The sequence below is a fragment of the Pezoporus occidentalis genome, unplaced genomic scaffold (genome assembly GCF_034315485.1).
Source record: "Pezoporus occidentalis ecotype Australia unplaced genomic scaffold, CSIRO_AGI_Poc_V1 ctg10, whole genome shotgun sequence".
Classification (NCBI taxonomy): Eukaryota; Metazoa; Chordata; class Aves; order Psittaciformes; family Psittacidae; genus Pezoporus; species Pezoporus occidentalis.
The window spans coordinates 3,996,881-4,024,153 of record NW_026912779.1 but is presented as its reverse complement, the minus strand read 5'-3'; the positions used below and the strand labels follow the sequence as shown (position 1 = coordinate 4,024,153).

The 27,273-nt window shown below is 48.6% G+C and overlaps 1 protein-coding gene across 13 annotated transcripts in view; it reads left to right on the top strand.

The window, feature by feature from the left end:
• BCL11A (BCL11 transcription factor A) overlaps positions 1 to 27,273 on the top strand; it is a 153,333-nt gene that overhangs the window by 80,944 nt on the left and 45,116 nt on the right. For all 13 annotated transcript variants that reach the window (XM_062609722.1, XM_062609705.1, XM_062609730.1 and 10 more), the window contains one exon: positions 655 to 984. In XM_062609722.1, coding sequence (XP_062465706.1) covers positions 655 to 984 — 330 coding nt within the window. The remainder of the gene's footprint in view (positions 1 to 654; positions 985 to 27,273) is intronic.

The following is a 27,273-nucleotide window of genomic DNA, read 5'->3' as shown; positions in this document are numbered from 1 at the left end:
GGCACCAATACCTACGTATAACGTAGGCACGTGCGTTACGAGGGCTGCGTGTTCCCTGCGTGTTGGTGCCGGCGCGTGGCTCTCCCTCTCCTTTCTCTCACACACACCAACACACGTGCTGCGTGCACGGCCTGCGTTGGGAGCGTGTGGTCTCTGTACGTTAGAACACCTTTTGTCTGCACCCGCGTAGGTCAGGCTGCTGGGTTTTGCAAAGTGGGTCTAGGCTGGTGGAAAACACACACCCGTGAGAGCGCGTGCACTGCTTTGAGCATGGAATTCATATACATACATAATACACCCAGCAATAAAGCGCCGTGGCTGTGTCTCCTCGTAGCACCACGAGAGTTTTGCAGTGTATTCTTGCAGCCTCTTCGTCTAATCTGGGCACCGAGTCGTTCGATAGAGCCACGTTTGTCCTCGTGCAGAGGCAGAGGCAGTGCTGGCTCCCCGAGTTGTGTCTGCTACAGCTGCAAAACCCCTTCCCTGTATCCGCTGAACCCACCTCCCCGCTGCCGTGCTAAGAGCTGTGCTGCATGGGTTTAGCTGGGGGATGGAGGTGGTGAGCAGGGTGTAATATTCCTGGAGAAGGAAGGGGCTCGGTGCCTTTTTCCCTCGAGAGCTCTAATGATTCTCCTTTTGTTTCTCAAACTGCAGCCGAACCTCTTGAAGCCATTCTCACTGATGACGAACCTGAACATGGCACATTGGGAGCTCCGGAAGGGGACCACGACCTCCTCACTTGTGGCCAGTGTCAGATGAACTTTCCGTTGGGGGACATTCTTGTTTTTATTGAGCACAAACGGAAACAATGCAATGGCAGTCTCTGCTTAGAGAAGGCTGTGGATAAGCCACCTTCACCCTCACCAAGTGAGCTGAAAAAAGCATCCAATCCCGTGGAGGTTGGCATCCAGGTTACGCCAGAGGATGACGATTGTTTATCAACGTCATCTAGAGGAATTTGCCCTAAACAGGAACATATAGCAGGTAAATTAAAGCAAGGAGAAGCGTTTGCGAGTTCGTTTCCGTTTCAGTTGCCAACGTAAGCGTTGTTCGCAGTTGTAAAACTGCCGGTGTCTTGTCTCTCTGTTCTGCTCGGCGTGTTCAATACACCCTGCCTTTGGGTTAGCGGGGAGCCGGTATTCCCTAGTGCCTGCGCAGAGGCAGGAGCAACAGGCACGTGCCGTGCCAGCCGGTGGTTCTAGTGGCTTTGTTTGAGGCTGCTCTCGCGATGTGCCTGTATCGTAGTCACCGTCTCCCGGTGCCTCGCCTGCCGGGGAGGAGGTTTCGGAGCCGGCTGTGCCGTCCAGCGAGGAGCTTCCGAGCCTTTGGCAAAGGCAGGGGTTGAAAGAGTTAACCGCGCATCAGCCAGCCTTTGGTTCCATATTGGCTGTCAGCAGCGTATGGACTGTAATTAAACACAGCCCCATGGCAAAGTGACACCACCGACCTTGACTTTAAGATGCCATTTTCGACTGGCCAGGCCAGAGTAGAGAGGGCAGTTGCTGAAGCGCACAGACGTGCTCATTCGGAAAGTTTAAGGGCATGTTGGATATTTCAAAAGGTTGGTTTGACAGGAAAGGCTGCTCTCTGCAGCCTGCCTCCTCAGCCTGATGATAAATGCTTCGCCGTGCTCTCCCTTGCCTCTGATGTGGTTTTGACAGATGTATCTTGATTTTGTTTGCGGTTTACACAACCACATGTCAGCCGTACAAGTGTCCGAGGCACCGCTCTGGTTTGTGCAACAGAACGGTGCGAAATGTGATTTAAAAAATAACAACAGCAACAAAAAATAAGGGGAAATAATTGCATTTCTTAGCGTGATTTTGAGTCCTTTCCTTTAAACCCCAGAGCCGTTTCGCCGCGCAGGTATTTTCACATGGGAGGTTAGGAAAACCCAGAGTGTTCTACGTGAAAGAAAACCCCAGAGCCCTGGCAGTGTAACAGGACACGCTCTGCTTTGAGAACCCTGCTAGTAAACAACAGTCCTGCCCGTTCGCAGCGAGCGTTGCGAATCACTTCAGACCGCGCCACTGCTACCGGGTGAAAGAGGCGAGACCGCAGCGTATCCACACCAGCAAACGCCCCATCCAGTCCCAGACTCCCCTTCCCAGTGAGGTCTGGGATGTGGCACGGCCTTTGGGGAGCCCACAGGACCGCTGAGGGTTGTCAGAGGCACGGTACATCATCATCACGTGGTGTGCTGGAGCTTGTCTTGGGCTTGCTTTGGCCACAGAGTTAAACCATAATTGGGCAGTAGGCAAGGGGAGGTTTCAGTGCGATGCTCCCGCAGCCTCTCTGGCTTCCGAACTGGGCATCAAATCGTGTTGGGAGCGATGCAACTCCGGAGGCTTTGTGGTGGCAGCAAATATACATCCGTGTATATGCACATGTATATATGCAAAGCCATGTGCGCGCACACGCATATGGCATGAGAATGAGTATATACTAGATCTGCAGGGTGATAGGTACTGCTTTGAGTACTTGTTTAAGAGGAGCCAGGAGCTCAGCTACTGCTGAGCCACATTTTGAATGAGACTTAAAAAAATCCTCCCCAAGAATCCCTCCTATTGCCCATCCCAGCCAGATCCGACGGAAAGCGAGAGCCGAGGTGCAGGGCATGATTAATGAAGCGGGGTCCTGGCGGAAGGGATTTGTAGTCTTCCGAGCTCTGGAGCCATCCTAAATCACCAAATATGGAGGAGCAGCAGCGTGATGTAACGCTGTATTTACGCACGGCGCCGCTCTGCTGAGCAGACAAAACACAGTGTCTGTCAAGCAGGAATGAAGCACACTCTCCTCCCGTGGTCCCGCAGGGATGGGAAGCTCTGTTGCTCTGGTGGTGCTTGGCACACGAGGCTTGGTCAAATCGCCCTTTGGTGATGTGAAGGGAGAAGGGTTTGATGTCGTGGTGCTGTTAGTTCAGAAGAGGCTGTGGTTTTAACGGACTTCAATGGTTCGGTGAGCAGTGGGTATGGAGAGGTGCGCAGCGGCCTCATCCTGCTCGCTCTTGCACGTGGGGATGGGCTTTGCTCTGCAGGTGATGTGCAGGAAGGTCTGCGGTGCAAACCACGAGTGCTGTTGTGAGCAGAGATGGAGCTGTGTTGTCCAGGCATCTCCCACCCTGAGTTTTCTATGTGGTGGTGCCCAGTGTGCCTATGGATGGGATGTCCAAGAGTGCAGGTCTTTGGCATCACCCCTCTTGGAATCGAGCTGATGGGCACTGAGGTCCCCTGGTTGTTCCCGGTGGTGGGACATGTAGTGGGAAGGAACACTAGGAGTTATGTGGGATTGCATTGTCCCTCTCCTTCGTGTTTTCATATCCCCTTTCACTTGGATGAGTTGAGCTCACCGAGAAGCATGGTGGTGGCTGGAGTGACCCATTGCCTGTAGCTGGGAGCTGGGGGGTCTGGCAGTAATATTCCCAGTGAGGGTCCGGGATTGGAGCTGTGGAGTTCAGGTTTCTGGAAGGCCCCTGCAGTGAACTTCAGGGGCTTCCAGCTTTGGTCTTTTATACCCGATTTCTGTGCAAGAATGCAAAGTGCAAAAAGATAGATAGGAGTAATTAAAAACCATAAAGGACAGAGGCTGCCTATAGGAAAATACACAGGACTTGAGGGACCTGATTCTTTCTCATAAGAGACCTGAAAATATGCATTGTAAAAACACCCTCAAATCAGTTGTTAGGCTGAAAGAAGTGCTGTGGGTTAGCCCTGGACACAGAGGTGCTGTGGGTACAGCTGTGTCGTCAGTAAGTTGGTGTGTCTCACTAAAACACCATTAAATACAAGCAGTGCTTAAGGATCAGCTCACCTAAACACAAGGAAGGAGGCAGAAACGCTGTCTGTTTAAACCAGCGGTGGGCTGCTCTTTATCCCCACAGTTTTCCAGAGACTGGGATGAGCCAAAGAGCTTCCATGTGTGTGTGTGTGCATGTGTGTGTGCAACCTGTGCAGTAGCTGGCAGATCATCGGCGCAGGAACGCGTCCCTGCCTCTTCCATGTGGGTGTCAGCCTGCGTCGCTGTAAAACCTTGAGTGATGCTGATCCAGCGCGAGAGCTGAAATGTCATAAATTGAACTGGAAATTAATAGGAGATGTGGTGTGGGTCCAACGAGGCAGCTTTCATCAATATGTATGTCAAAGCCTCACCACCAGATACCGGCAGCCCGTGATTTGCAGTGAGTGCAGCGGCAGGGCTTGAGTTACCCGCTCTCGTATTTTACAGGAGGGGGAAATACAAAGTGAAGTATCTGGAGATCAGCGCGTGTAAAATTGCTGCTCGCTTATTGAAAGGGCTGGAGAATTATTTATCGTGTGCCCGGTGGCAGGCTTTAGCAGTTTGTTGAACGCAGAAATCCGAGGGAATTAATGAAAGGTTTGTGGGGGTTTTGTTTTGGGCGAGGAAGGGGCTGAAATGCTTCTTGGATGCAGTTGGAGGAACACTTTGGAGCACTGCTGCGTATTCCCCTTCGTAACGCCGAGTGTGCATCCGCGGATGCCGTATTTACTGTACAAAGAGGGGAGGAGGAGGAGGTCATTTTTACTGCTTGAATCCTTTATTCTCCAGCTGCTTGTGGCATTCAAATAGAATACGTGGGAAAACAGTGTCAGAACACCCTCTGCCTGCGGTAGCCAGGGCAGGGTGGATGTGATTTTGCACTGGATTTCGGGCATTGGTTTGATTATTGCAGTTCTCAGGAGGTAATGTCTCTGAGCTGAATTTGTCTTGGGCTGTTAGCAGTCGCCGTTAGGATTCTGGTGGTTGTAAATTGCGATTCCTTATCATTTGGTTTTGTTGCGGGGACGACAAATTGTTGGTGTCTATTGAAGAGTTAGCGCTGCGTCTGGACAATAAGATGAAAGCTTAAAATAAGGAGGGGGAAAAGAGGAATATGGCAATATTTTGGAGTCAAATCCTGCCTGCTTTCCCCATACAAAGGAGCAGAGAGCACAGGCTGGGTAAAACACTCGCAGGCGAGAGGAACAGTGTGGGTGCTGAGATTGGGAGCCCCGTGTATTTGTAAATAAGGCAGGGAAAGGTTGTGAACCGGCAGCTCGGCTGTTTTGTCGCAGTACAATGTCAGAGCGGCTCTTTCTAAGACAAATTGTAAATAGAAGTGTCACGATGATTGCATGATTGAGCTCTCGAAGTGTCTTGCAATTGTTGGCATTGTCAGAAGACTTTTGAAAGCTTAATTAAAGGCGGTGGCCTGCGCCGCGGTGAAATTCACTTCTCGGGGAGGGGAAAAGTGGGAGAGATGTCGGGGATCCCAAAGTTGCTCCAATGCTGCTCGTGTGGGGACACAGGGAGAAGCCAGTGGAGTCTCTTTGCCTTTTATAAATAGCATTTTTTGGAGGAGCAAGCACGTGACACCAGTACCATCCTCTGTGCGAGGTAAAGATTGTGTTAGCTTTCCTATTCCCTGCTGCTGCAGCCAGTCAGTGCGAAAATGCCTCTTTATTGGAAACACAAACACGAGTTCACTCGAAGCACAGAACCAGGGTAGAAAGTTTTCCTCTGCTCTCAGGGAGCATCCAAGCATTGCGGTGCCTTGAATATTCCTGCTTTACTCTGTTCCTTCAACAAATCAGATCTTATGGTTTAGGGGATGAGCAATCTGCTTTGCATTCTTTCTCCTATTGTACGGGATGTTTTAATTGTGGAGCTCACCATGGGCAGAAGCATCGCTGCATCCCAACTGCTTGTGGTTGTCCCGGCACGCGTTAAGCTTCGTATCGATCTCCAAAGGGGCACGTTAGCATCACGTGCTGAAAGCTTTGCAAAGAGACATAAGGCTCTGTGTAGCAAGTCCTCACAACCGAGGCTGGGTGATGGAAACTGAGGCAGGGAGTAAATTAAGCACCTTCTAATTAGTCCGGTGGGAGAAGTAAAGTCTTCCCTAAACAGTTCCATCATTTGGTAATGCCTCTTTTAAAGAGGAGGAGGCCTATTAGCATCACCCTGTCTTGTATATGCAGCCCTCAGCCCACGAGCTCTTTCTTACTGCATCCAAATAATAAAGAGGCTTGTGAGGCAGCATCGGACAACAGGAGTTCAGCCTCCAGTTGTTTGCCTGCATGCATCCTCATTGTGGGCATTTTTGGGGACAAAATTCCCTTCAAGCTTTCGTCTGTTTTTGCATGCAATAGGACCAGCTTTGTGCAATAAAAGGCATTTAGCATCAGGCTGGACATGGCCTGGCACGTTGCTGCTGGGCTTTTTTAGGCTTCTTTTTTAAGCTGTCACTGGGGATCTCTCGTTACCTTTCTGCTTGTTGGGATTTTGGTTGGGTCGTGATGCTGCTAGGGGTGTTGTGAGTTGAGGGGGGTTTGCCTTCTCAGCCTGAATGCAGCTTCCATCCAGGAGGGCTCTGTTTTATGTCAGCTTTGGGATATTGCACAAGTTCATAAAATACACCGAGATCATATATTTTAGTGCATTAAGACATATATATGTATTCCTACTGGTAGCATGGCCCTAAAATTAACCATTGGTTGGTTGGTTTTCCCCCTCCCTGGGATAATGAACATATTTCACCTTACTCTGTACAAATGCAGTACCTCCAGCCTGCCTCATGGTCGCATCCGGCAGAGCAGGTTTGGGGTCTGGGTGACTGATCCCGGTACATGGAGTGCTGTGTTTTATTACATACCTTTAAACACAACAGGCACATTAATGTCCCCACAAACCACCCGAGTGGTTGGGATGAGCTGTTTTCCATATAATGAACTTCCATGAAACACTTTGCTCTTTAGGGCCCCATCCTGTGCTTTGTCCCACTGGACATGGACCGAACAGCACTTGGTGCGCGTCAACGCTTGCAGGAGCTGGACCAGCGACTGCAGACCCTGGTGGATGTTCAGACCAAGCACTGCCATTATTCAAACCCTCCTGTGTTAATGCCAAACCCATTTTGAAGCCCATAGACATCATCCCCATCCTCCTAATCAGGTTTAGTATGCGACGCATCCCGCGCGGGGTTCAGCGAGTTTGTTTCCCAACCTTTATTGGCCAGCTGCATTCGCTCTGCATCTCTAAGAGATTGCAGGGGAGCATCTTCCATGAGGGCTGGTAACTCGGTGGCTGCTCCCCGGCTCATTCTTCATTCGGAGGTGGCATTGCCTCGGGTTGGCAAGGGAAAGGTTTGCGGTGCGGGGTGTGGTGAGGTCAGCCCCGATCCCAGCAGGGAATTTGTGTTCTTCATTTGCCTTTACAATCGGAGCACAGCTACTGTACCTTGGAGCAGCTCTCAGGTGTGAGCTCAGATGGGCGCATGTAAATGTCCTGTCAGATGCAACACAGGAATATTAATGTTTCCTCACCACCACGCTGTAATGAAGCTGTACACAGCCAGCTTAATATGCAGCGGGGCTGGGGAATTGTATAAAACTTCGATAGCCTCGCGTGAGTGACAGCACTGGAAAAAAACACTCAATATGCCACAGTTTGCGTTCTTGTTTGCCTTTGATCTGAAGCAAAATGAAAACATCCACTTCTTTCCCTCCTCCTCACGGATAGGTGTTCTTCCTCTGCAAATCTGGCTCCTAAGTAAGGGAACAAAACAAAGTATGGGGCATAGCGCAGATTTATTTGAAGCCCATTAGTGCCGGCCTGGTGGGGATGTGATTTTTCCAAGTATTTCCCAAGTGTTTTCCAAGTATTTTCCAAGCAAACATTTATTTTTTATACTCGGGATCATTTGCTCTGCTTTTTACTCTATTTTAGTATCTGGGTCTAAACCAGGGGTCACCACGAACAGGGGCTGGAGCCCCCTTTGCCCCCCATCTGCAGGCACAGCCCATGCTCTGCGCATCCTCTTCCCATTCCATTTGCATCTTCTTCTGTATTCTGCTCTTCCGCTCCTTATCCCAAGGTGTCTGTTTCTCAGCGTGGCTGTGTTGGAGGGTTTTTAATAATGTGCTCATTTAACTGAATCAACAGCTGTCAGGAGCGGTTGTAGTAAATCCACAGAATGCACAAAGAAAAATACATACGTTTCCTGAGACAAAACACTTGAAACGAATCGGCTGCCAAACCCAAAGCTGCTCAATTCGGGGTTTGCAGACAGAGCACCAAAGTGCTCCTGCTCCCCGCTCCCCCCAGAGACCTCTTGCCTGAATCCAGCTGGAACTTCTTACCTGCAGAGGTTGCTGTTCCAAAACCCCCACTATTTGCCCCTGTTTGATGGGTACAGAGCTCAGCTCGAGATGTTTTGTGTTTCGCGTTGAATAGCTGAAACACCAAGACTGGAGTAAGGAGCAAAATCCCCATCTCAGCATTGCCATCAAGGAAATAAGGATTGTTATCCCTGTGAAATAGCTGGTGAGGAGAAGCCCTGCTTCAACTCTGCCCTTCCAGGTAGGCGTTGAGGTCTGCATCTGCATGGGAATGAGGGAGATCTGGGAAGCTCCGGTCAGTCAAACCCGAGGACTTTGTGCTTCCATCCTCCCTTTGCTTTGCGTAAGTGCTGAGCAATTGCACCTCCAATTTGATCTTAGCTTCAGATAGAAAAACCTCTGCCTAAATAAACAATGGAATTACAGCTGAACAACAAAGGCCTTGCCTTCAGTGCTGTTTTTGTTGTGGATATTATTATTATTGTTATTATTACTATTACTACAACCATTACCCTTTAGAATAAACACGCACGACAGTTCCTCGCTCCTTGGGAAGCGAGGAGTTGTAATTTTGCATTCATTGCTTTTTTGCCTAATTGATTTAGCAGGCAGCCAAATATAAAATGCAGAAATAAAGATGTTCCCTTCGCCCTCCCCTCAAATTCACAGCAATTAATTTGTCACCCGGCGTTACTTTCCTGCAGCATCACAGCTGGGTGTTTTCGGACAGTGTGTGCATCATCTGGGCTTCGTCGCCTTTTAGCCACTGAGTTTATCCTCTATGGAGTGAGGGGATGTGTCGTGCTTGAGCCAGGGCATTGCGAGCGCATGGAGCATTCCCTGTGTGAGGGTGGCCAGGGGCTTTTCCGGCTTTTCCCTGGATTCTCTCTAGTATCAACGCTGATTTTCATGTTTAGGGAACAGTGGTTGTGCAGAGGGAAGCAGTAGTTGGGGAGCCAGGAGAGCCTTGTTCTCTTTGAGGAGGTAAAGCACAGCGGGATGCATTGGGGGAAAAGAGAGTATTACCTCCCAAAAGATCATTTAGAGGCTGTATTATTTTGTAATAAACTATAAACTGTCCTGTGTTAAATTTGTGTTACGTTAGAAAGAAAATCAATAAGGAAAAATTAAATCCTGATAAAGATACTCTTGGATCTTTGAAAACAACTGCTGTCCTTTTAACTAAAACATTTGAGGAGCTTCAAAGAGTACGTATTTCTTCTGATCTTAGGAGCTGTGTGACTGGTAGCGGGGGGAAAAGAAACCTTATTCTACATACAAGTGGATTGCTTAACAAGTCAGCACAGACACGTACTTGTTTGTACCATAGAGATAAAAATTCCTGTATAAAAATAATTCAGTTGCTGACAGCAGGCATTGTGCTGGGGCTGCCTCTTTTGTGTTGGCCGGGGGTCAGGGACCACGGCTCCCACTTTCTGCCTTGGGGAGGCTGTCACGATCGCTCGCTGGGGCCTGGAAATGAGTTAATTGCTTTATTTTAAGGACCACTCTGAGCCCGGTGGTGGGGTTTTAGCATCCGAAGCGGCAAAAGAGGGGGTTGGAGGGGGAGGAAACAGTCTCCTAATGGGGGAGATGGCTTGGAGGTGGTTTGGGAGATGTGGCCTTAGGCAGCTCGGCGGTGGCTCCTAAACTTTTGGTTGCGATCTGAGTTGTGATTTATGCTGTCACATCCCATTCCGGCCCTCCCTGAACTCATGTTGGTGTTGGGGGGAATGGCTTAAAATGAGGGGCTTGTGGTCGATACAGATGTTGATTACAGATGTAATAAACGTTACAGAAGCAGTAGCACGGCCCCGGGCATGCTCTGTTTTACTTCCCATGAATACAGGTGAGATTAGCCATGGGGCTGGGAAAGGTGGGAACAGAAATCGTCTGGGCATTCAAAGTGCTGCCTTCCCCCCCAGCCTCTTCCCGATGCTGAGGTTAGGAGATGCCATTGGGATCGGGCTGGGATAGGGCGAGCGGAGCCAAATTTGAGCGTTCCCGGCTCTCAGCAGTCCCCAGCAAACTCTTCCCTCTCTGCCGGCATCGGCTTCGCTCCCTGGGAGCAAAGCGACTTTCTCGGAGGCACGCTCCGGTGCGGAGAGCTTTTCATCCCTGCTCTTTAAATGCGCCGAGGCTCCCAAAATTAATGCTGCTTCACTTGGATGGAAATAATGTTTTTATAATACATTTGCTGTTTACACGGGAGATGTGACTTGAGGGGAAAAAGGCTTTTTTGGAGGGTGGCTGGAATCTTGTTAATCTGCTCTCGGAGAGCAGCACACAATACTGCCTATGAGCAAGTCTGTGCTGCTTTTGATAAATTACCATGTTTAGAGATAGGTTTGGCTCTTAAGGGCTTAGTTTTCGGAACAAAGTCCATAACAATGTTTTCTGCCTCTGTTTGTCTCCAGCCCCTTTGGCTTGACTCGGAGCCCTGTGTTTAGTTGAAGCTCCGTCTGGAAGATATAACAATTTTGCATTAAAAAAATAAGGAAATCACAGGAAGAAAAACCCTTTTGCTTTTTTGGATGAATCTTACTGATAATTTGCTAAAGCTCATTTGAATTTTAAGCACTTCTTTAATCTTCAAAGGCTAAATTGCTTTATGAATATGCATGGTGTGGGCAGACTTTAGTTCATTACCTAGTTGTAAATTCTAATGACCATTAGGTCCTTGCAGTAATTGCGAATTGTTTTGCATTTTTGATTGGCCTATTAACATGTGCATTCGGCACACATCAGGCCAGCCTGTCAGGCTGCTGAAGGAGAAAAAAAAGGTGAAAATTGTTTTATAGCACCAAGATTCTTAGATTTTCCATCTTGGAAAATTGATGATGTAAAAAAATTAAAGCGGTGTTTTTTCTTCTCAAGATTGAAAGTTCACCAAGAGATTTGACATATTTAATTTACATGATGACTTTGCACTCCTTCATTAATGCAATTTGCATATGAAGCTGTTGTTAATCACTTTTGATCATGTTTTGTGTATTAGCTGCCTCAGTGGCTCTTCTCCCTCAGATGCTCCAGTAGAAAGCAGCAAAATGATGCATCTTCTTGCCAAGTTTCCTTTAGTGAATTGAGGAATTAGGAGTCTAACCTTGAGTAATTAAATATGTTCTATCAGTTCTCTTTTAATGTTAAGTACACTTGGTTGGAAGTGTAGACGGAAATTGTTCCCATTTGGGGGAGACATTCCTTTAAAAAAAATAATCTATATGTATAAGCTAGGAAAGAATTCCATTATCCAGGGTTGCCTGGGCAGAAGGGAGAGGTGATGGCAGGGCAGGAGACAGCAATGCTTGGACCTTTCTTTGCATGGCTGGCCTTGAAGACGCGTGTGCCAGGCCTGATCCTGTGCTGCACATGTGTGCAAAGCTGCTGGTGGTGTTTGTATTTGTGTTTGGGGAGGGAGCACCCTGCTCACAGGCGCAAGTTGCGTTGTCGGCGCTGCTCCTCTTCCAGTTGCCTCATCGCAAGGAAGGGTCTTTCTCTCCTGCCTGCCCGGGCAAGGCGTTAATTGTCCAACCCTTGTTGTGAGCTGGGAGGGGAAACTGGGAGCAGCCTGGCTGGAAGCATGCCCGGCTCCCATAACCTGCCCGGGCACCCGTGCCTGGCCACCGCCGGAGGCCATCCGCCACCCTTCCTGCATGGATTGGTGTTGCCCTTGGGTTCCCCGTTGGCTGGCCCTCGTGCCGGCGGCACGGCGGCTCTTGTTGCCTTCGCTCCATCCATTCAGTTGTGTGTCTTTGGTTATTGATGCTCAACTTTGGTTTGAGAGTTTATCATGGCGTAAGAAGATGAATCGGGAGGGTGAAACGGATACCCTGATTAAAGGGACTGCTTAATGAAAGAAAATAAACAGAAGAGGGGAAAAAAAATGGCCATTCTGGAAGGAACAGAAGTATAATTTTAACCTCTGAGGAGACCTACTGCTGCCCTTCCATGACTTCCACCCATACCACGCTAAAAGCATGGTTCAGTTCAAAGTTGTTAATATTCAGCTGGGAAACAGTATCCAGAACACAAATAAATTATTAAGTGCATGAACTTTTTCGGCAGTAAGATGAACTGATGGGGTCCATCTGCGAGATCCAGGGGCTTTTTATTTGTGTGTGTCGAACGATTCTGCCCTCTCCGACTTCATAGCCTTTGGTCCCTGGCCAAGTGCATGCATAATTGATTCCACACGCGCTATCATTTTCTTGATGTAATTGCTTGAGTAAGATATGATGAAATCTAATGGATAATTTACTATATGAAAATGACCAAAAAAAGGTAAATGCTTGTGTTTTTGTGCCGTGTGTGGAGAGGAGGGCGTGCGGGTTACCTGCACGGGGAAGGCAAACCCGCTTGTACCATATCCCATGAGCAAAGAATGAGGGTGAATGGCTGGAGTTCGAGTAAACTCTTTGTAATTAATCAGAGTTTTACAACACAGGTGAAAGGGAAGCACTGGAGTTGGTTGAAAACCTTGTTTATTTTCTCTTGAGCGATGCTGTATTTGCTTTTCTAATTGCCAGAATGTGGACTTGGGGTTGGGGAGGGGGGGAAGTTCTCTGCACAAAGCAAGGGGTGGTATTTTTAGAACTAAATGTGTCCTGGACTGACTGCCCTGTGCTACAGATAGCACTCGTTCGGGTGCCTTGCCTGGCAAAAAGACCTTTTCTATTCGAGCTGCTTAAATAATGCACCAGATTAAACCCAACGCATCGGTTTGGCCGGGTGTATTTTTAGACGGTTCAGAAGTGTATAAATACCGAATCCGCACAAAATTCCATGCGCATCCAGAGGAAAATATTCCGCTTCGCAATTCAACGTTACATTGGGTCTTGTAAGAAATGATTTGTTAATCTCATTTCCTTTCTCAGCCCTGGAATACTGTGTATTCCTTTCTGTAATGTTTTTAAATACCCTTTTGAGGTTAACGTATAGACCCAAAAACATTCTCTCATTTCTTCTTCCCCCACCCCTCTTTCCCGGTACTGTTTCCAATGTACTAAAAAGAGGGGGGGGGGAATATATCCAAGGCAAACCCACATAACTGTAGCAAACTGTTTCTGAGCAAGTCATAATAATGAACAACACATGATCTGAAATGTGATCAGCAAACATATACTTATGCCAAGGAATTTTTGCCATTCACATACCAAGGTTCTGTAAATCAGTAAACCGCGGCGGAGGAGCCCCCGGCACGGCGAGGGGAGAAGCAGGAGCAGGATGGGCTGCTCCAGCACAACTGTCGTGTTCACAGAGCAGGGAATGGGAGCAACTTTGCTCGCTTCCACCTTCCTCCTCTTCCCTTTGGGTCCTCGCGCCGAGATATAAACCCAGCATTTAGAGACCTTTAGAGAAGGGAAAGTGTCTTCAAGAGCAGACAAATAAGTAGCAAAGGAATGAAATTTCACTGCAATGTGTTTTTATGGGATTTTGGTGTGTTGTGTTGTTTTTTTTTTTCCCTCCCCCCACTATCTTACACAGAACCAAAATGTAAATTACTTTCTGGTCCTAATTGGATTTAATTATTTCTTTAGGAGGGGATGGGTGGGAGGGGGTGGGAATGGCACACAGCTGTCCTAACAAAACAAAGGAGCCAGAAAAACCTCACTTTCCCCCATGTTGGTTAATAAACTGCGTGCAGAGAGGATCTCAGTGCTGGCAGTGAGCAAATGGAGCGCTGTGTAGACCCGGGGAAAGAAGGGGTAAGAGCTGTCTGCAGCCCGGAGCATTAGGATGTGCACCTTAAACGGTGATTTGTGGTTCCTTGTTAATCTCTGTAATGCCCTGGTTTTTAGAGCACTCAGCCTGGCCTTTCCCTTGACCTAAATGGCTTGGTCCCATGGCGAGACCCAACCTCAATACTGGGCTGTGAATCCCACATTGAGGAGGGCATCAGTGTCCCTGACATGAAGGACAGGGAGTGGATTTAGATCCCCAGCGCTCATGGGGTGTTCCCTGTGCCATTGGGGTGTTCAGGCTGTGCCCCCACACTGGGGTCTTGGGTGATGCAGTGAGATTGGGGTGAGGTGGTGCTGGTGGCACATTGCACCCGCAGTCTCACAAGCTTTAATGAATGTGACCACTCACATGATTTATAGTGCGATTCATTATTGGTATTGGAGGGACTGTATTCTTATTTTGTCATTTGCTGTTAAAATTAATACACTCCATGCTGGCTATAAAAGTGTATTTGCATTTAATTGCAAGTCAGAATGAATTAGTGGATGTGATTTAAACCCCAACTCCCTCCTTAAGAAGAAGACGAAGTCTTCAGTGGGGAAGGGAAAACCAGGCTCTGTGCTGGGTTTCTTTGGTGGACGTGGGGATGGAGACAGGAGTCGGGGAGAGGAGGAGGGGGCAGGCGGGGGCTCGGCTCTTTTTTAATCCTTGAGGTTGCTTTCAGCATGAAATGCCTTTGCCAGGAGGGGCTTAGGCAAAGTGGTCAAGCACATCTGCTCCTGGGAAGGTAGGGAAGAAAAGAGGTTACCAGTAATAGGGCAGCAGCACAAAGAGAAAATTGTACACTGGAAGCATTAGTCTCCTCCGCCGTGGTGTGGCCAGACTGGTTTAGCAGACAGGATGATAGATTGCTTTGTCAAGGGTCTCAGGGTGTGCCCTGAACTTGGAGCACTTTGTTTATCTTGAATAGAAAGGGAAAAGCACAGACATAATCGATGTCTAGTTTTTTTTTTTTGTAGGAGGGAGGAAGAGGTAGAGGAGGGAGCAGAGAGAAAGGGAAGGGGGGTGACGGTGGGGGGAGGCCCTGGCTGTGGCTCTCCATTAACAGATGAACTTGGCTGAAGTCCAGAGTTTGATGAGAGTGTCACAGCCCCGGAGCCCGCCAGCCTTTTCAATCATTTCCCTCTCCTTTTTAATACCTGCTGACTGTACATCAAATGCTCCCAGGTCTTTTGGCTAAAGGCAAGAAACGGGGAGGGGGTTGTGGCGGGGAGAAAGACACGGCTCCGTTTTCTCCCTCTGAACCAGTTGAGACCAGTCCCTTGGCCACGCACGCAGGTTCTATCATCTTTCCTGGCTCGCTGTTGGGAAAAAGGAGTTGTCGCCGTGCCAGTAACCTGAGGGCCCAGGACAGAAAAAAAGAGAGGGGGGGGGTTGGTTGGTGTTCTGGGAGGCAAATTAAACCCTGAGAGTGTGTGATGGGAGAGCAGGAGGGGAGTGCGGGTGTTCCGAGCTAGCAGGAGTTAAATCCGGGGGTACAAAGCAATGCGGGGAGGGCAAACGCGAGCTTGGGAGCCACAGCACCTTCCCCATGGTGGCTCCTACCTATTGAAGTAACTTTAGGAGACAAAAGTCAGATTGGTGCCCTAATGCAGAGCTGTGTTTGGGGCGAAGGTGGCCGCACTTCAGCCATCACAATGCGTGGCATCGAGGTGCTTCCTTGCAACATCAAGGTGGCAAGAATAAAGGCAAATCTGAGCTCTTGACTGGGTTATTCTGGCTTATTCTTCACATTACTTGCTTTGCAAGAGGTGGATTTGGCAGGCGTGTAGGAAAGGGGCTGGGGCAGACGCTACCTAGAGTGGGAGCTTCCCAAGGGAACATGGCTGGGGTGTAGGTGGCCCCAGCCACACTCTGGATCCAGGGTTGTTTTGGGGTTTTATCCAGTTCCTGATTGTGCTGTTTCTGACAGTTGTGCAGCTACTTACCAGTCTTGGCAGGAGGCTGAGCCTGTAACATCCTGACATCTTTGCTTTTTAACAGGCCAGTCTCATCGTGCTGGAACAAACAGCAGCTTAACTGCGTTTCACTCGAGCTGATTTGAATAACGTGCGCTCTGGTCAAACAAGAAACTCCTCAAAGGAAGATCTCGGCTCCTTGTTTTCCATCCTGCTGGCACCACGTGGGTTTCTAAAGGCACAGAAAGGGCACAGTTGGGAAAACACAGGCTTTTCCTGCTGCAAAGGGGTGGCATTATCAGAGGCGCAGAGGGTAGGGAGGAGCAGGTCACCTGCCCATCCTGTGCCTTCCCTTGGGTTCCCAGCATCATGCCTTGCAGGGAATTAGGTGGTTTGCTTGATGCGTGTGGCTCTGTCTTATTGTTATCCCTGCTTAACTTTTGCTGGTGAAATCTTTGCCTGGCCACCTTGCTCCGTGTGGGGCATCAGGGTTGTGAGCCCTTGTTTTTAAGGGGGCTCCTCCTGTTCCCTCATGTTTTTGTTTCCTCCCCTTCCCATTTTTACCAGGAGCTGATGATGTGCAGCACAGCTCTGCTCTGTGGGAGAACAGCACAAAGGCTGGGAAGAGGCTGTGGGATATGGATGTGTTGGGTGCCAGGGCTCTGGGTCTGGAAGTCTCCTTCCTCAAGCTGGTTCTTCCCTTGCACCACTTGCATTATGTGTCAAACCATAACTGGTATCATAGAATCATGGAATAGTTTGGGTTGTAAGGAGCCTTCAGTGGTTTGATTGGGATCTTCAGTGGTTTGATTGGGATCTTCAGTGCTGTGATTGGGATCTTTAATGGTTTGATTGGGATCTTCAGTGCTGTGATTGGGATCCTCAGTGGTTTGGTTGGGATGTTCAGTGCTGTGATTGGGACCTGCAATGGTTTGACTGGGACCTTCCCAGTGACTTGGCACCCTGTATCTTTTCCCAGGCAGTTGCCTACGCATGTGCGCAGCTCCCCTGTGTAATGCCTGCACAGGATTAATCCCTGTTACCTGCTGATCGAGGTGTTTACCTCTACAGCATCCATTGTGTGAGTGCCTCGGAGATGTTAATGAGTACACCCTCGCAGTACCAGGGTGAGGTAGGGAACTACTGGTTTAGAGCACAGCACTGGCTGGGTGAGCAGAGTGGAGATGGGAGCCTGGTGCCATCCCTGCCGCACTGCCCTTCCTCTGTGCTGGTGAATGGGGGAAAGCTGGGAAGGGAAGCAAAGGGCATGGTTGCATCTCCAGACGTTTTTCTCTGTGCGGGGTCCACCTCACTTCTTTGGCTCCTTCACCTCGCCCTGTGGAAGCACTTGGTTTGGGGACATGTGGTTGGCTTTGGGGGACATTCACCCTGGATGCCTTCAGGGAGGTAACAGGCTCCCCCATTTGGGTAAATAGTGTTGGTGATGGAGGTAGGTTGTATGTCCAAGAGACAAGGCGGGTGACCTTTAGGTCAAGTACCTGTGTCTGGAGAGCCCGTGATAAATATTGTACAGTGGGAACAATAGGGCTGTAATGGAGCTGCCACCAAAAAGGCAGCAGGCGAGGAGGCTGCCGGGGGAGCGGTGGAGTATTTCTACTTCAACCTGATTGAAACGTCGACTGAAAATCAATGCTGTTGACTAGTGATAATTCACTGTTCTCTTGGTGCTAAGGAGCCGGGCGCGTAGGGATGCGCTCCAGGATGAGCGGTCCGGGTGCGGCGCCGAGTCGGATGTGTTATAGGTCAGCCCTTTATTTGTTTCATCACGACTTTTACACAGTTGTAGTGTAATTTATGGCTGCTTTCACGTTGTCAAACATTTTCATTGCGGCTTCTTCTTCACACACTCCTGACACAAACACGGCTGCTTTAAAGACACTGTATTGTTTCCTAATCTGAGAGGAGGACTATAAAACATCAAATTACACTATCTTCAGGCTAATCTAAATGCACTACAGATTGAAATCAGAGCTCATTTGTCCCTGATGCAAATTATTAAGTTCTAATTATAAATATCCATTTAATTACCCCATACATTTTTATTCTGCAGACCTTCTCAGCAATTCTGTCCGAGATACAGTAGATGTATAGGAGAAAATCTGCAGTAATTAATGTGCATTTCCTAAATAATAAAGAACAAACACGAGCCACTTTGTTCATGGATGACATATCCTCGGCGCACACATTTTTAGCTACCCGTGTCGTGGCGTCAGACTCTGAATGCTAATTCAAAAACAAATGGGAAAGACAAAAAGGAAAAGTTTGGGGGGTTCATTGCCCTTCCCTGGGTGTGGGGAGAGCTGGGTCCTTCAACACCTTGTGCTTTCCCTATGCGAGGGATAAAGGTGGCTTGGGGGAGCATGGCGTTGAGTTCCCTCTCCCTGTTTTGGGGAGGTGCTGTCCTGAAGCCTCCTTGTACTGGAAGCCCCCCCCCAGTCAGACGCATCTTGCAGTAAATCTGCAACTTTCTGCTTTAACTTTTTGGTTTCATGCCCAACAACAGGTCACAAAAGCCCCTCTTGAGCAGCAGTAGGATGCTTGTGGTCCTCTCCCTGCTTCTGTGCTCACGCCAAACCCAAGGACAGGGGTAGACATGAAGGAAAGCATCTGCTGGGGCAGATCCTACTCAGAGTAACCCCAGGCATAAATCTCTGGCAGCTTCCCTGCAGCCAGGGGAGTCACTTGGTAGGCACAGCAGCGTAAAGGAGCCTGGGATCAACCCGTTATGGTTATTTATGTCCAGATTAAGGGAGAGCATCATCTAACAGCCACTGAAGTCTAGGAAAAGCCTCTGTGTGGCAGGCATCGACTCGAGCCCGGATGCAAGTGATGTCTGTCAGCATCGGGTGCGTGTACCCATATACATATATGGGGTAAAAATCTGACTGCACGGCGGTTAATGTGAGCATTACCACAGGCTTCATTGCACTCTGCATTTATACCCATATTTGCATCTGCTTTCTGGGTGACAGAGTAGGCTTTCTGGAAAGGATACTTGTTACGGTATCAGTAATTATAAGCAAAAATTAGCTTTGATTTTTCCTCAGACATAGATTCCACTAAAGCTCCATTCATTTTGTCATCTAAGAAGATGAGGGGCTGCGGCAGTGTCCTTAATCCCAAGTTACTTTGTCCTTACTCATTGTATTAATTCCACCTCAAATTTTGTGCTAGAGTCACAAGGCACTAGGAAGAAAATCATGAAAGTGTCAAAAGTGCTGGTATGGGAGCCCAAGGACCTTGATATAAAGAAACCAAATGAAAACCAAGCCTGATTTCCTAAGTAAAAGAATAATTACCTTGGCTTTTCAAGCAGCAATATCTGTTTTGGAGCCATCAGCCTGTCTTTTTGTTTTTTTCTTCCCTGAATCTCAGTTACTGCACTGCTTTGAAGCATGGTTTTTATTGTCATTCCCCTGTAGTGCTGTCACCATACAGATAATACTGTGTCTTGTCATATCTATTGAGCAAAAACTTAAACTACAGCCTAATGTAGCAGTTGAATGGTGAGCAAGCTTGTGAGGGCTTTAATTCCTGCATGATCTGCTGTTACCTGAGTAGTTGAGTACGTCTTTTCTCTCATGTAGTTATTGTCTGGAGTAGGAAGTAAACTACATATCCCATCACCCATACTGGCATTTCACAGCTCAGTAGTCTAAATCTACTCTTATTACTACTCTTATTATTATAATATCCTACAAATGCATCAGTCGCTGTATTGCTAATGTATGGTAGGGTGCTCCGGCTTGGACAGGCTCGGCTCGCTAATGGGGTCACTCGTGTCAGGGTGTGATGTATGGATTGTGTTTACTGTGGCATGTTTTGTTTGGGAGCCAGGCTGTGGGAGCGGGCACATGATGAATGAGGATACTTCATGGTCCCATGCTTGTCCCTGTGGTCACAAGTCTCCGATGCAATAAAGAGCTTCTTGTGACTGGTCTGGTGGAAGGTGTCCCTGTCCGTGGGAGAGGGTTGGAATGGGATGATCTTTAAGGTCCCTTCCTACTCAAACCAGTGTGTGATTCTGTGTGGCTCTGTGATGGAGAGGTATTTATGTGCTCGTAGTGGACTTAAAGCTTCAGGTCTGTGGCTGAACTTGAAGGTGTGATCGTTCACAACTTCGGTATTTTTGGTTAAAGCTCGTACGTGACCCAGATGAATGCTTGCAGTTTGTTGTGAAAACCTTGGATGTGTGTGGACCATCCGGTTTAATAAGTTGTCTGGCTGAAATACTGGTCTATTTGCCATCTTGGGGCCTCCATGTATCAGCTGGGTGATCTTCATTGCCAAAACACAAACAGCCAAATAGATGCGTGTGTGGTGGGGGACCCCAGTGATGAATACATTCAGAGGCTTTCCTTAGCCTCCAAGATGCAAGTAAAACATCAATCCTCTTAGAAATCAAGGTTGTCCTAATGCCTTCATGGGCAAGCTGCAGAGGTGGGAGTCATGGGTATGGCAAGGATGCCTTTGCTCTCCAGGCTACTGCCTTACCACCGCAGCAGAAGTACTTGCTGGTCTCTCCTTTGAGTCCCGCTTTCCCTTTCCCCCCCTGTGCCCCTGCTTAAATGGACAACCCTGGTCTGTACAATGTTCTTCTTGCTTATTTTACCTCCTGAAAGAGACGGGCTCCAACAAGCTTTTACCCACTGAGTCTATAGAGAGAACGGGCAGGCAATTTTTGTTTCAATTTAGGTGTCTCTCCGGAGCACGAGTTCCAGAGGCTGATCAATAGGTTTTATTGTAGCCCTCACTGTCTCTAAAAGCACCGTGACCTTATCCCGTCTAAAAATAACATTTGCTCTTGCTGCCTGCAGAACCTTGACCTGTGAAAACCCATTTGGAGCATAACTGACACGTGCAGTCAGCTGTGCATCCAAGACCCTTGCATGCCGCGGGGGAGAGCTCCCTGTGATCCTTATAGCCCTTGCTGGGAGGAAGGAGAGTGGGATGAGCGTGGGGGGGACGAGTGCCCTGCTCCCTTGGGAATCCCAAGGTGGATGACAGCTTGTCTTCCCCAGGTCCTGAGCAAGCCCTGCTCCAGCCACGGGCAGTGGGATGTGAGCACCTCTGAGCATCCATCCCCTTGCGCACAAGCCCAAATACACATTCACATCAGTGCCATGTGTCGGGAGCATCCCTTCCGTGAGATGTGGCGTTGCTGTTTGTGCTGGGAGAGTTGCTGAGCCCCAGCAGCTTTGGGAAGAGCTGCTTTGGAAAACAAGATCTCCTTGTCTTCTAAATGGCTCTTAAGGTTGAACAAACTGATGCACTGGAGAGGCTCGGAGAAGCCATCAGGTACTTAATGCCTGTGGCAACATCTGGCAGAGCCAAACCCTCTTGCACACCCAGAATGGGCTTATTTGGTGTTTTCAATGCAGATGAAGACCCTGCAGATGCTCCTTCTCCACTGCGGCCAGGCTGCCTGGCAAGGGTTAACCAGCCTCCCCGGTGAGCAGGGTCTGGTGAGCAAGGTCTGGTGCAGAGCCTCTGGGAGATGAAAAGGGAAGCAGCAGTGATTGCAGAGCTGTAAAAGGTGGCATTCTGTTCTCCCGCTAACAAAAGCCAGGACTATTGCTGCCTCTGAGCTTGAAAGAGAGGTCACCGGTGGTATTAGTGCCGCTAATCACATAAGGGGCCGGGTGGGCTCGTGTCTGCTGCTGGTGGGGCTGAGATTGGCCACCCCGGGCTGTTCCCAGGCGCAGGTTCCTCTTTGGTTACACAAAATGTCTGCTCCTGCTCTCCTAATGCATAGGCTATTATTAGCTGGTGTCACTCAGTTATCTGAGAGTGGCGCTTTTAGCTGCCATCTAAGTGCCTGACGCTTGGGTTTACAGCAGATTCAATTAAATTTTAGGCTAGTTTGGCTTTCCTGGGAGTAGACAAAAGGAGCAGCTGCTGTGGAAATGTAATCTGGCACCGGTGAGGATGGAGAGCCTTAGCTGGCCTTCCCTTCCACCCGGGATCGGAGGGTCTTGACATGCGGGGTACCTATAACGCCATCCCTTGCAGCGTGGCCATCCGCATCCCAATGCCAGCCCTTGTCCCTACCAGCCAAAGCGTGTTGAGATGGAGAGCGTTTAGACAGGACCAGTTGGCAAGCGCGCACACCAAACTGGTGCTTATCTTCAGAGTGTCTGTCCAAACACTGTAGTGCAAAGCCCGTGACAAATATTATTTACTTATTGATGGGTCTGTCGGTGCGAACAGTCCTTTTTGCTGCTGGGCATGGTTTTGTCTTACTTGCTTTTGGCTGAAAAACAGCAAGAAGATTCTGCACAAGTTTATTGTGCAGGTGTAAAAGTGGGATAGCCATGGGTATAAAAAGGAGGTGGTAGGAGACCTCTCCCCAACATCCTCTGCTTGAAGGGCATTCTTGGACATCAGATCTAATATCACCTCTATCTTTAAAGTTAGATTGATAGGGATCAAAGGCACCTCAAAGACGTGGTTGGCCCTGCTCCAGAACTGCTTTCCCAATAATCTTCCTCAAGAAGGGAAGGGGAAGAGCAGGCCAGTAGTCAGAAGGCTGTTCATGTGAAGATACACTGGTCTCTGTAGCAGGATGATGCTGTTCCAGGGCACCTTGCTCTCCTGAAGTGAGGCATCAGACCAGTCATCACCCCAAAAAACTGGTTGTTGAGGCTGCATGGGGCAGGAGAGCAATGTTCAGCTCAGAGCTGGTGGGAGCAGCAGCTCCTCCAAATGTTGTGTTGAGTAAAGCTGGGTAGAACTAGCAGGGGAAAGCAGATGTTATAAAGGTAACTGTTGGATTAAAACACTTGGATTTATTGGCATCTTCTCTTAGGGGTTTGGGGTCAACAACTGGCATAAGCAAATGCCATTTTTCCTGTATATCTCATCACTTACTGACCTATTTCCCCTTGAATCCTTCATCCTGTCACCATCCTTCCTGTTTCATTGCCTCTCAATGTGGGAGAGCATCTCTGTCTGTGGTTTGCGTGCAGGGTGCATTTCAGGGGAGCATGTACAGGTGCTGTATAGGTGTCTGCACCTATGGAAGGAGGTATGGTCATGGGGACTCTGGAGGCAAGGTTTTTGTGGGCAAAGGAGAAACATCTCTTCGGTTTCTCTGCTTTGCTTCAAGGCAAACAACTCTGATTAAGATTAAATTCACCATCTTTGAGGTCAGGATGGTGGTGGGAGAAGGAACAGAGCTGTGATGCAGGTTCCATGCGAGGCTGGTTGCCCCTTGCAGACCCTGGCAAGTTGTAGACCTCATTGAGCAGCCCATAGGGATGTGCAGCGAGCCTAGCCAAGTTTAGATCTGTCTCTTACCCTCATTCTCTGGGGGACTTTGGGAGAGTCACAGATAGTTCAGCTTGCTATGATGTTTGTTTAGTTGCAGAGGTAGGATTCGGTCTCATAATTTCAGCACGTGGTAGCGTGCTCATCTGAAAAATGAGGACCATTTATTGTGTGGGTAATTTATTTCTATGCAGTTTTTCCCTCTGAATTCTATGTAAAGCAAATGGAGAATTTGTTTTATGTCCTGCAATAATTGGGATATGGACATCCTATGAAGGGGAGGTTTAAATACATCTTAGGTTTAAATACTAATGGCAGCACAACAGTTTGACAGCCCCTGTTGAAAAGTAGTTATCTGCTTGCCTTGTCTTAGTTAGATTTTTATTTAATGTTGGGGCAAGATGAATTTCCCGGCACAGGTCCAAGGTTTTATATGGATTTCCGGGCACATCTATAGGTATAACTCGCCTGTATGTTTTGCAACAAGTGGATAATGTGTTTTAATCACCCAGAGTGACCAACAGTAGCATTGCTTCACAATGTGTGTTGTTAGTATGCAAAACCCTCCTTGCCAGTGGGATTTAAGGAGTGTGGGAGTTAGGAGGAGGGTTTTATGGAGTGCTGGTCGTGCTGCTCTCCATCCTGATGGGAATGCCCTGATGGGGATGTCCAGTGTGTCTGCCAAGGAGCTGTGCTGGCCTGGCTTTGGGAAGAGTGGTATCTGCTGCTCTTTCTAAGGAGCTCTTGGAAACTCAGTATTTGGTTCCATAACTCTCAAGTTTACATTAGTCATTGGGGATACAGGATGCAAATAACCCATCAAATTCGAATCATGTTTGCATAATTCACACCTCATGTCTGATGGGAGAAAAAAGTGAAGTGTTTCCTTAAATTAACAGAAACCCTTTAATTACTTCTGTGTACTGAAACAGGAGAGAAAGACATCTCGTTGAATTTCATTCTTTGCATATTTGCTTTTGCTGTTGTTCCAGACTAACTCCGTGATGTATTTGTTAGGATCTGGCAGCATCTGCTAATTTTCAGAGCTATCACAATGATGGCAACATAAAAACTTGAGGCCAGAAGTGGGGCCAACACCTTATTTGCAAGCATTCACATTTATTTTGGGTGCTAAGGCTGCTCTGCTAGCAGAGGAATATGGTGTGCAGCATAATCAGTATGAAAATTTGGCCCTAAGCAATCACTTCTGCTGCGCTGGGGTCAGATTGCGGAGCCTTTACTCATCCTGGTAAGTATTTATTAACCTTCAGAGAACAATGGCTGTAATGAGATTACCTGGGTAAGTGCTTATCCCGTCGGGAAGGAAGTTGCGGAGCCTGGACCCACTTGTGTTTTAAGAGAGATAAGGAGGGCTCTTTGGTCTGCAGGTCGCTTTCTTACCTGTGCTGGCTAAAGGGAAGGTGCCTGGCAGGGCTGGAGGGCAGCAGCACGGGGCTGGCCAGGAGTGAAAGCCTTTAGAAGCGGTGGTTTAGCTGTGTGTTGTCTTTCCTGGATTAGCCACGCTGAGAAGAGGGAAAAAGAAAGAAAGGAGACAAAAAGAAGTCGGTGTTTGAGTGACGTGAACAAAGTAATTGACTATCGGTATCACGAATTACTGCACAGCCACGCAGGGGACAAGTCAGAACATACCTTGACAAAACCCTGCAACAAAGGGCTGCCCAAACACACCCTTGAGTCTCGGGAGCTGTAAATTGAGCTTCAATCCCAGTGAAATCCTTTCAGGCTTTGTGTATGGTTTTGTATCTCCTCGCAGCGATTCGGTGCCGCACAGGAGGTGACTGAAGCCTCCAAAATGAAGCAGCAGGGCCCATGCTCTGCTAAGCACTGAGATCAGTGATTTGTGTTGGTCCACAGCAAAGTGGCTTTAGACTTTACAAATCACACTGGATTCCTCCGCTTCCCACCTCGTTTCCCCACTCAGCTCTGTGTAGTTTTTAGGGCTCCTGGTCATCTTTTAGTCCCTGTTTTTCTCACAAGGGAGGCACAAAAAGGGTGACCTTGTACCCTGCCATGTGAGTGCAATGATCTCTCTATGAGCAGCTCCACACCCTTTTCTTCCTACAGGTTAGAGACACATTTTTGGCACTGGACACGGTAAGCGTTCCAACATGTTTTTAATCTGCAGCTCTCACGTCTGTAAAGGTCTGCTGTGTTGCGGCTCTGGTTGCCTGCACGTATTTCAAGGTACCCTGAGTAGTGCAGAATGCGGGTGAAATACCGCGACACAGATTTCATCTGTTCATAGGAGCTTGTTCTGTTTGCTCTGCCTGTCCTTTGATGACGCTTTCTGTGTCCTCGGCTTTTTCCCTGTGACACTGGGTGCCTCTCCTGGATTTCCAGGCTGGTGAAAGCCCGGTGCTCGCACCCTGTGATACTTCCTGCCTTTATTTCTGACTGCTGAAATCACTCAACCGCATTTGCTGGGCCTGCAAAGTGAAATAAATGCCTTTGGTTGTTCATTTCCTAACCAGCAGCGTGCGCCTGAGTGATGAAACACAGTGCCAGAATCCATGGAACTCTTTCTGTTGGCTTGGATCAGGCTCCGAATTCTGCAGGACTCCATAGGACTTTGGATCAGGCTCTGAATTCAGATTTCATTCCTTCCACGTTTGCCTGAGTTTTCCACCCCTCTCGTCTCCAGGTGGCATCACCACAACCCACATTGAACCAGAACTGATTTCTCAGCTCTCCTATGGGCAGAGCTATAGGAGCAAACACCCATGAGGGATCTCCCAGGTGCAGGCTGTGGCTGTCAGACGATGCTGAGATGGCTGCATCTCACCTCCTTTTGTGTTTCACTCCAGTGTGCTGAGATGAGAACAGTGGAGTGGCAGGTGGGGAGGAGGGAGGAGGAGATGGATGATCCCTCTCTTGTTGTGGGAAGATTCAGCGGTTGCCCTTGGTCCTTTCGCCTCCGCGAGGCCGTGTAAGGGTTACAGCATTTTAGACATTTCCCGACGTGTCAGCGTTCGGAGCACCATTAGGAAAAGACTAGATGAATGACCAAAACGTAGGGGCAAAATAAATTAGGCAGTTCAGAAAGCTGCAAACAAGTCATTTGTGGGGAGTAACGAAAGCTTGTGGTTGTGAGGCAGCCCCTTCTCCAGCCCACTGCAGCAGCGTTTATAAATCAGGGTAACAAAACAGGAGCCCTTATTAGGCCTGTGTGACATTAAAGCTGCATTTAGCTACAGTGTGTAACGCTGGCTGCTATAAGATCAGACAGATGCTCTTACTGCGCTGCAGCTCGCTTGGAGATGATGGCTGTGCCTTTGGGACTGGGTCAAACCTTCCTTGGGTATTATGTTCCATAGGTTCAAGACATGTTGTCCCCCGTTTGCAGCTCTCTGTTGCTCCATCCTCCTCTCCCTGCCTAACTTCACTTGCCCCCCACTCCCCTTGGGATAGCAATCGTGGTGCCTAGCACATCCCCTTGGAGCACTGGCACCTCCCCGTCCCCTTGGTGCTGCCTGTAGGATCCTTGGCTATGCTGAAACCCTCCCAGTTATCCACATCATCCAGGGAAACCTAACTGGCTGGTGCTGGTGCTTGTAAGCGAGCGGTATTATATTACCCCATATAAGTGTCACATTAATGGAGCATTATAACCAAAAGATGCTCGTAGATCACTCTGAACTGTTTTAGGCATCTGCTACGCTTCCGTCACCTGCTCTTCACCCATTCATTTGTGTTTGGGATGGGAAGGATGCTGTCAGGAGAGCCTGGAGAGGATGCAAAAGGAGGTGAGAGCAGGCCAGCGTGATGGAGCACCCCCAGCCTCCACTGGGATGAAGCTCAGCTCCACTGGTCCGTGTTGGCCGTGCCGGAAGAGGCGGTGCTGGGAGGGTGTTGCTTGGCTTGGCTTGGAAAGGGTGTTGATAGAAAGTGCTGACTTATCTGAGCTGGCTCAATGCCTCCTGAAAGTCCGGTGTAGGCAAGGGGGGAGCCCACAGTGCCTCGTCTGCGACAGCTTTCTAGATCACACCATGTAACACAGCCCAACAAAGGGCCTTTAAATCCTAGTCAAGAAGACAGACAATAGAAGGTCAGAGTTTAAAAGAGAAAGTGTGCCTCAGACTGATGTAATTCCCCTTCTCCCCCCTTTTCTTAGTGTGAATCCTTTGATATTTGAGCAGGGAAATCCTCTTTATCGGGAAACTCCACCTCCTCTTATCTCATACTCCCTCAAATGCTATCTGCTCTCC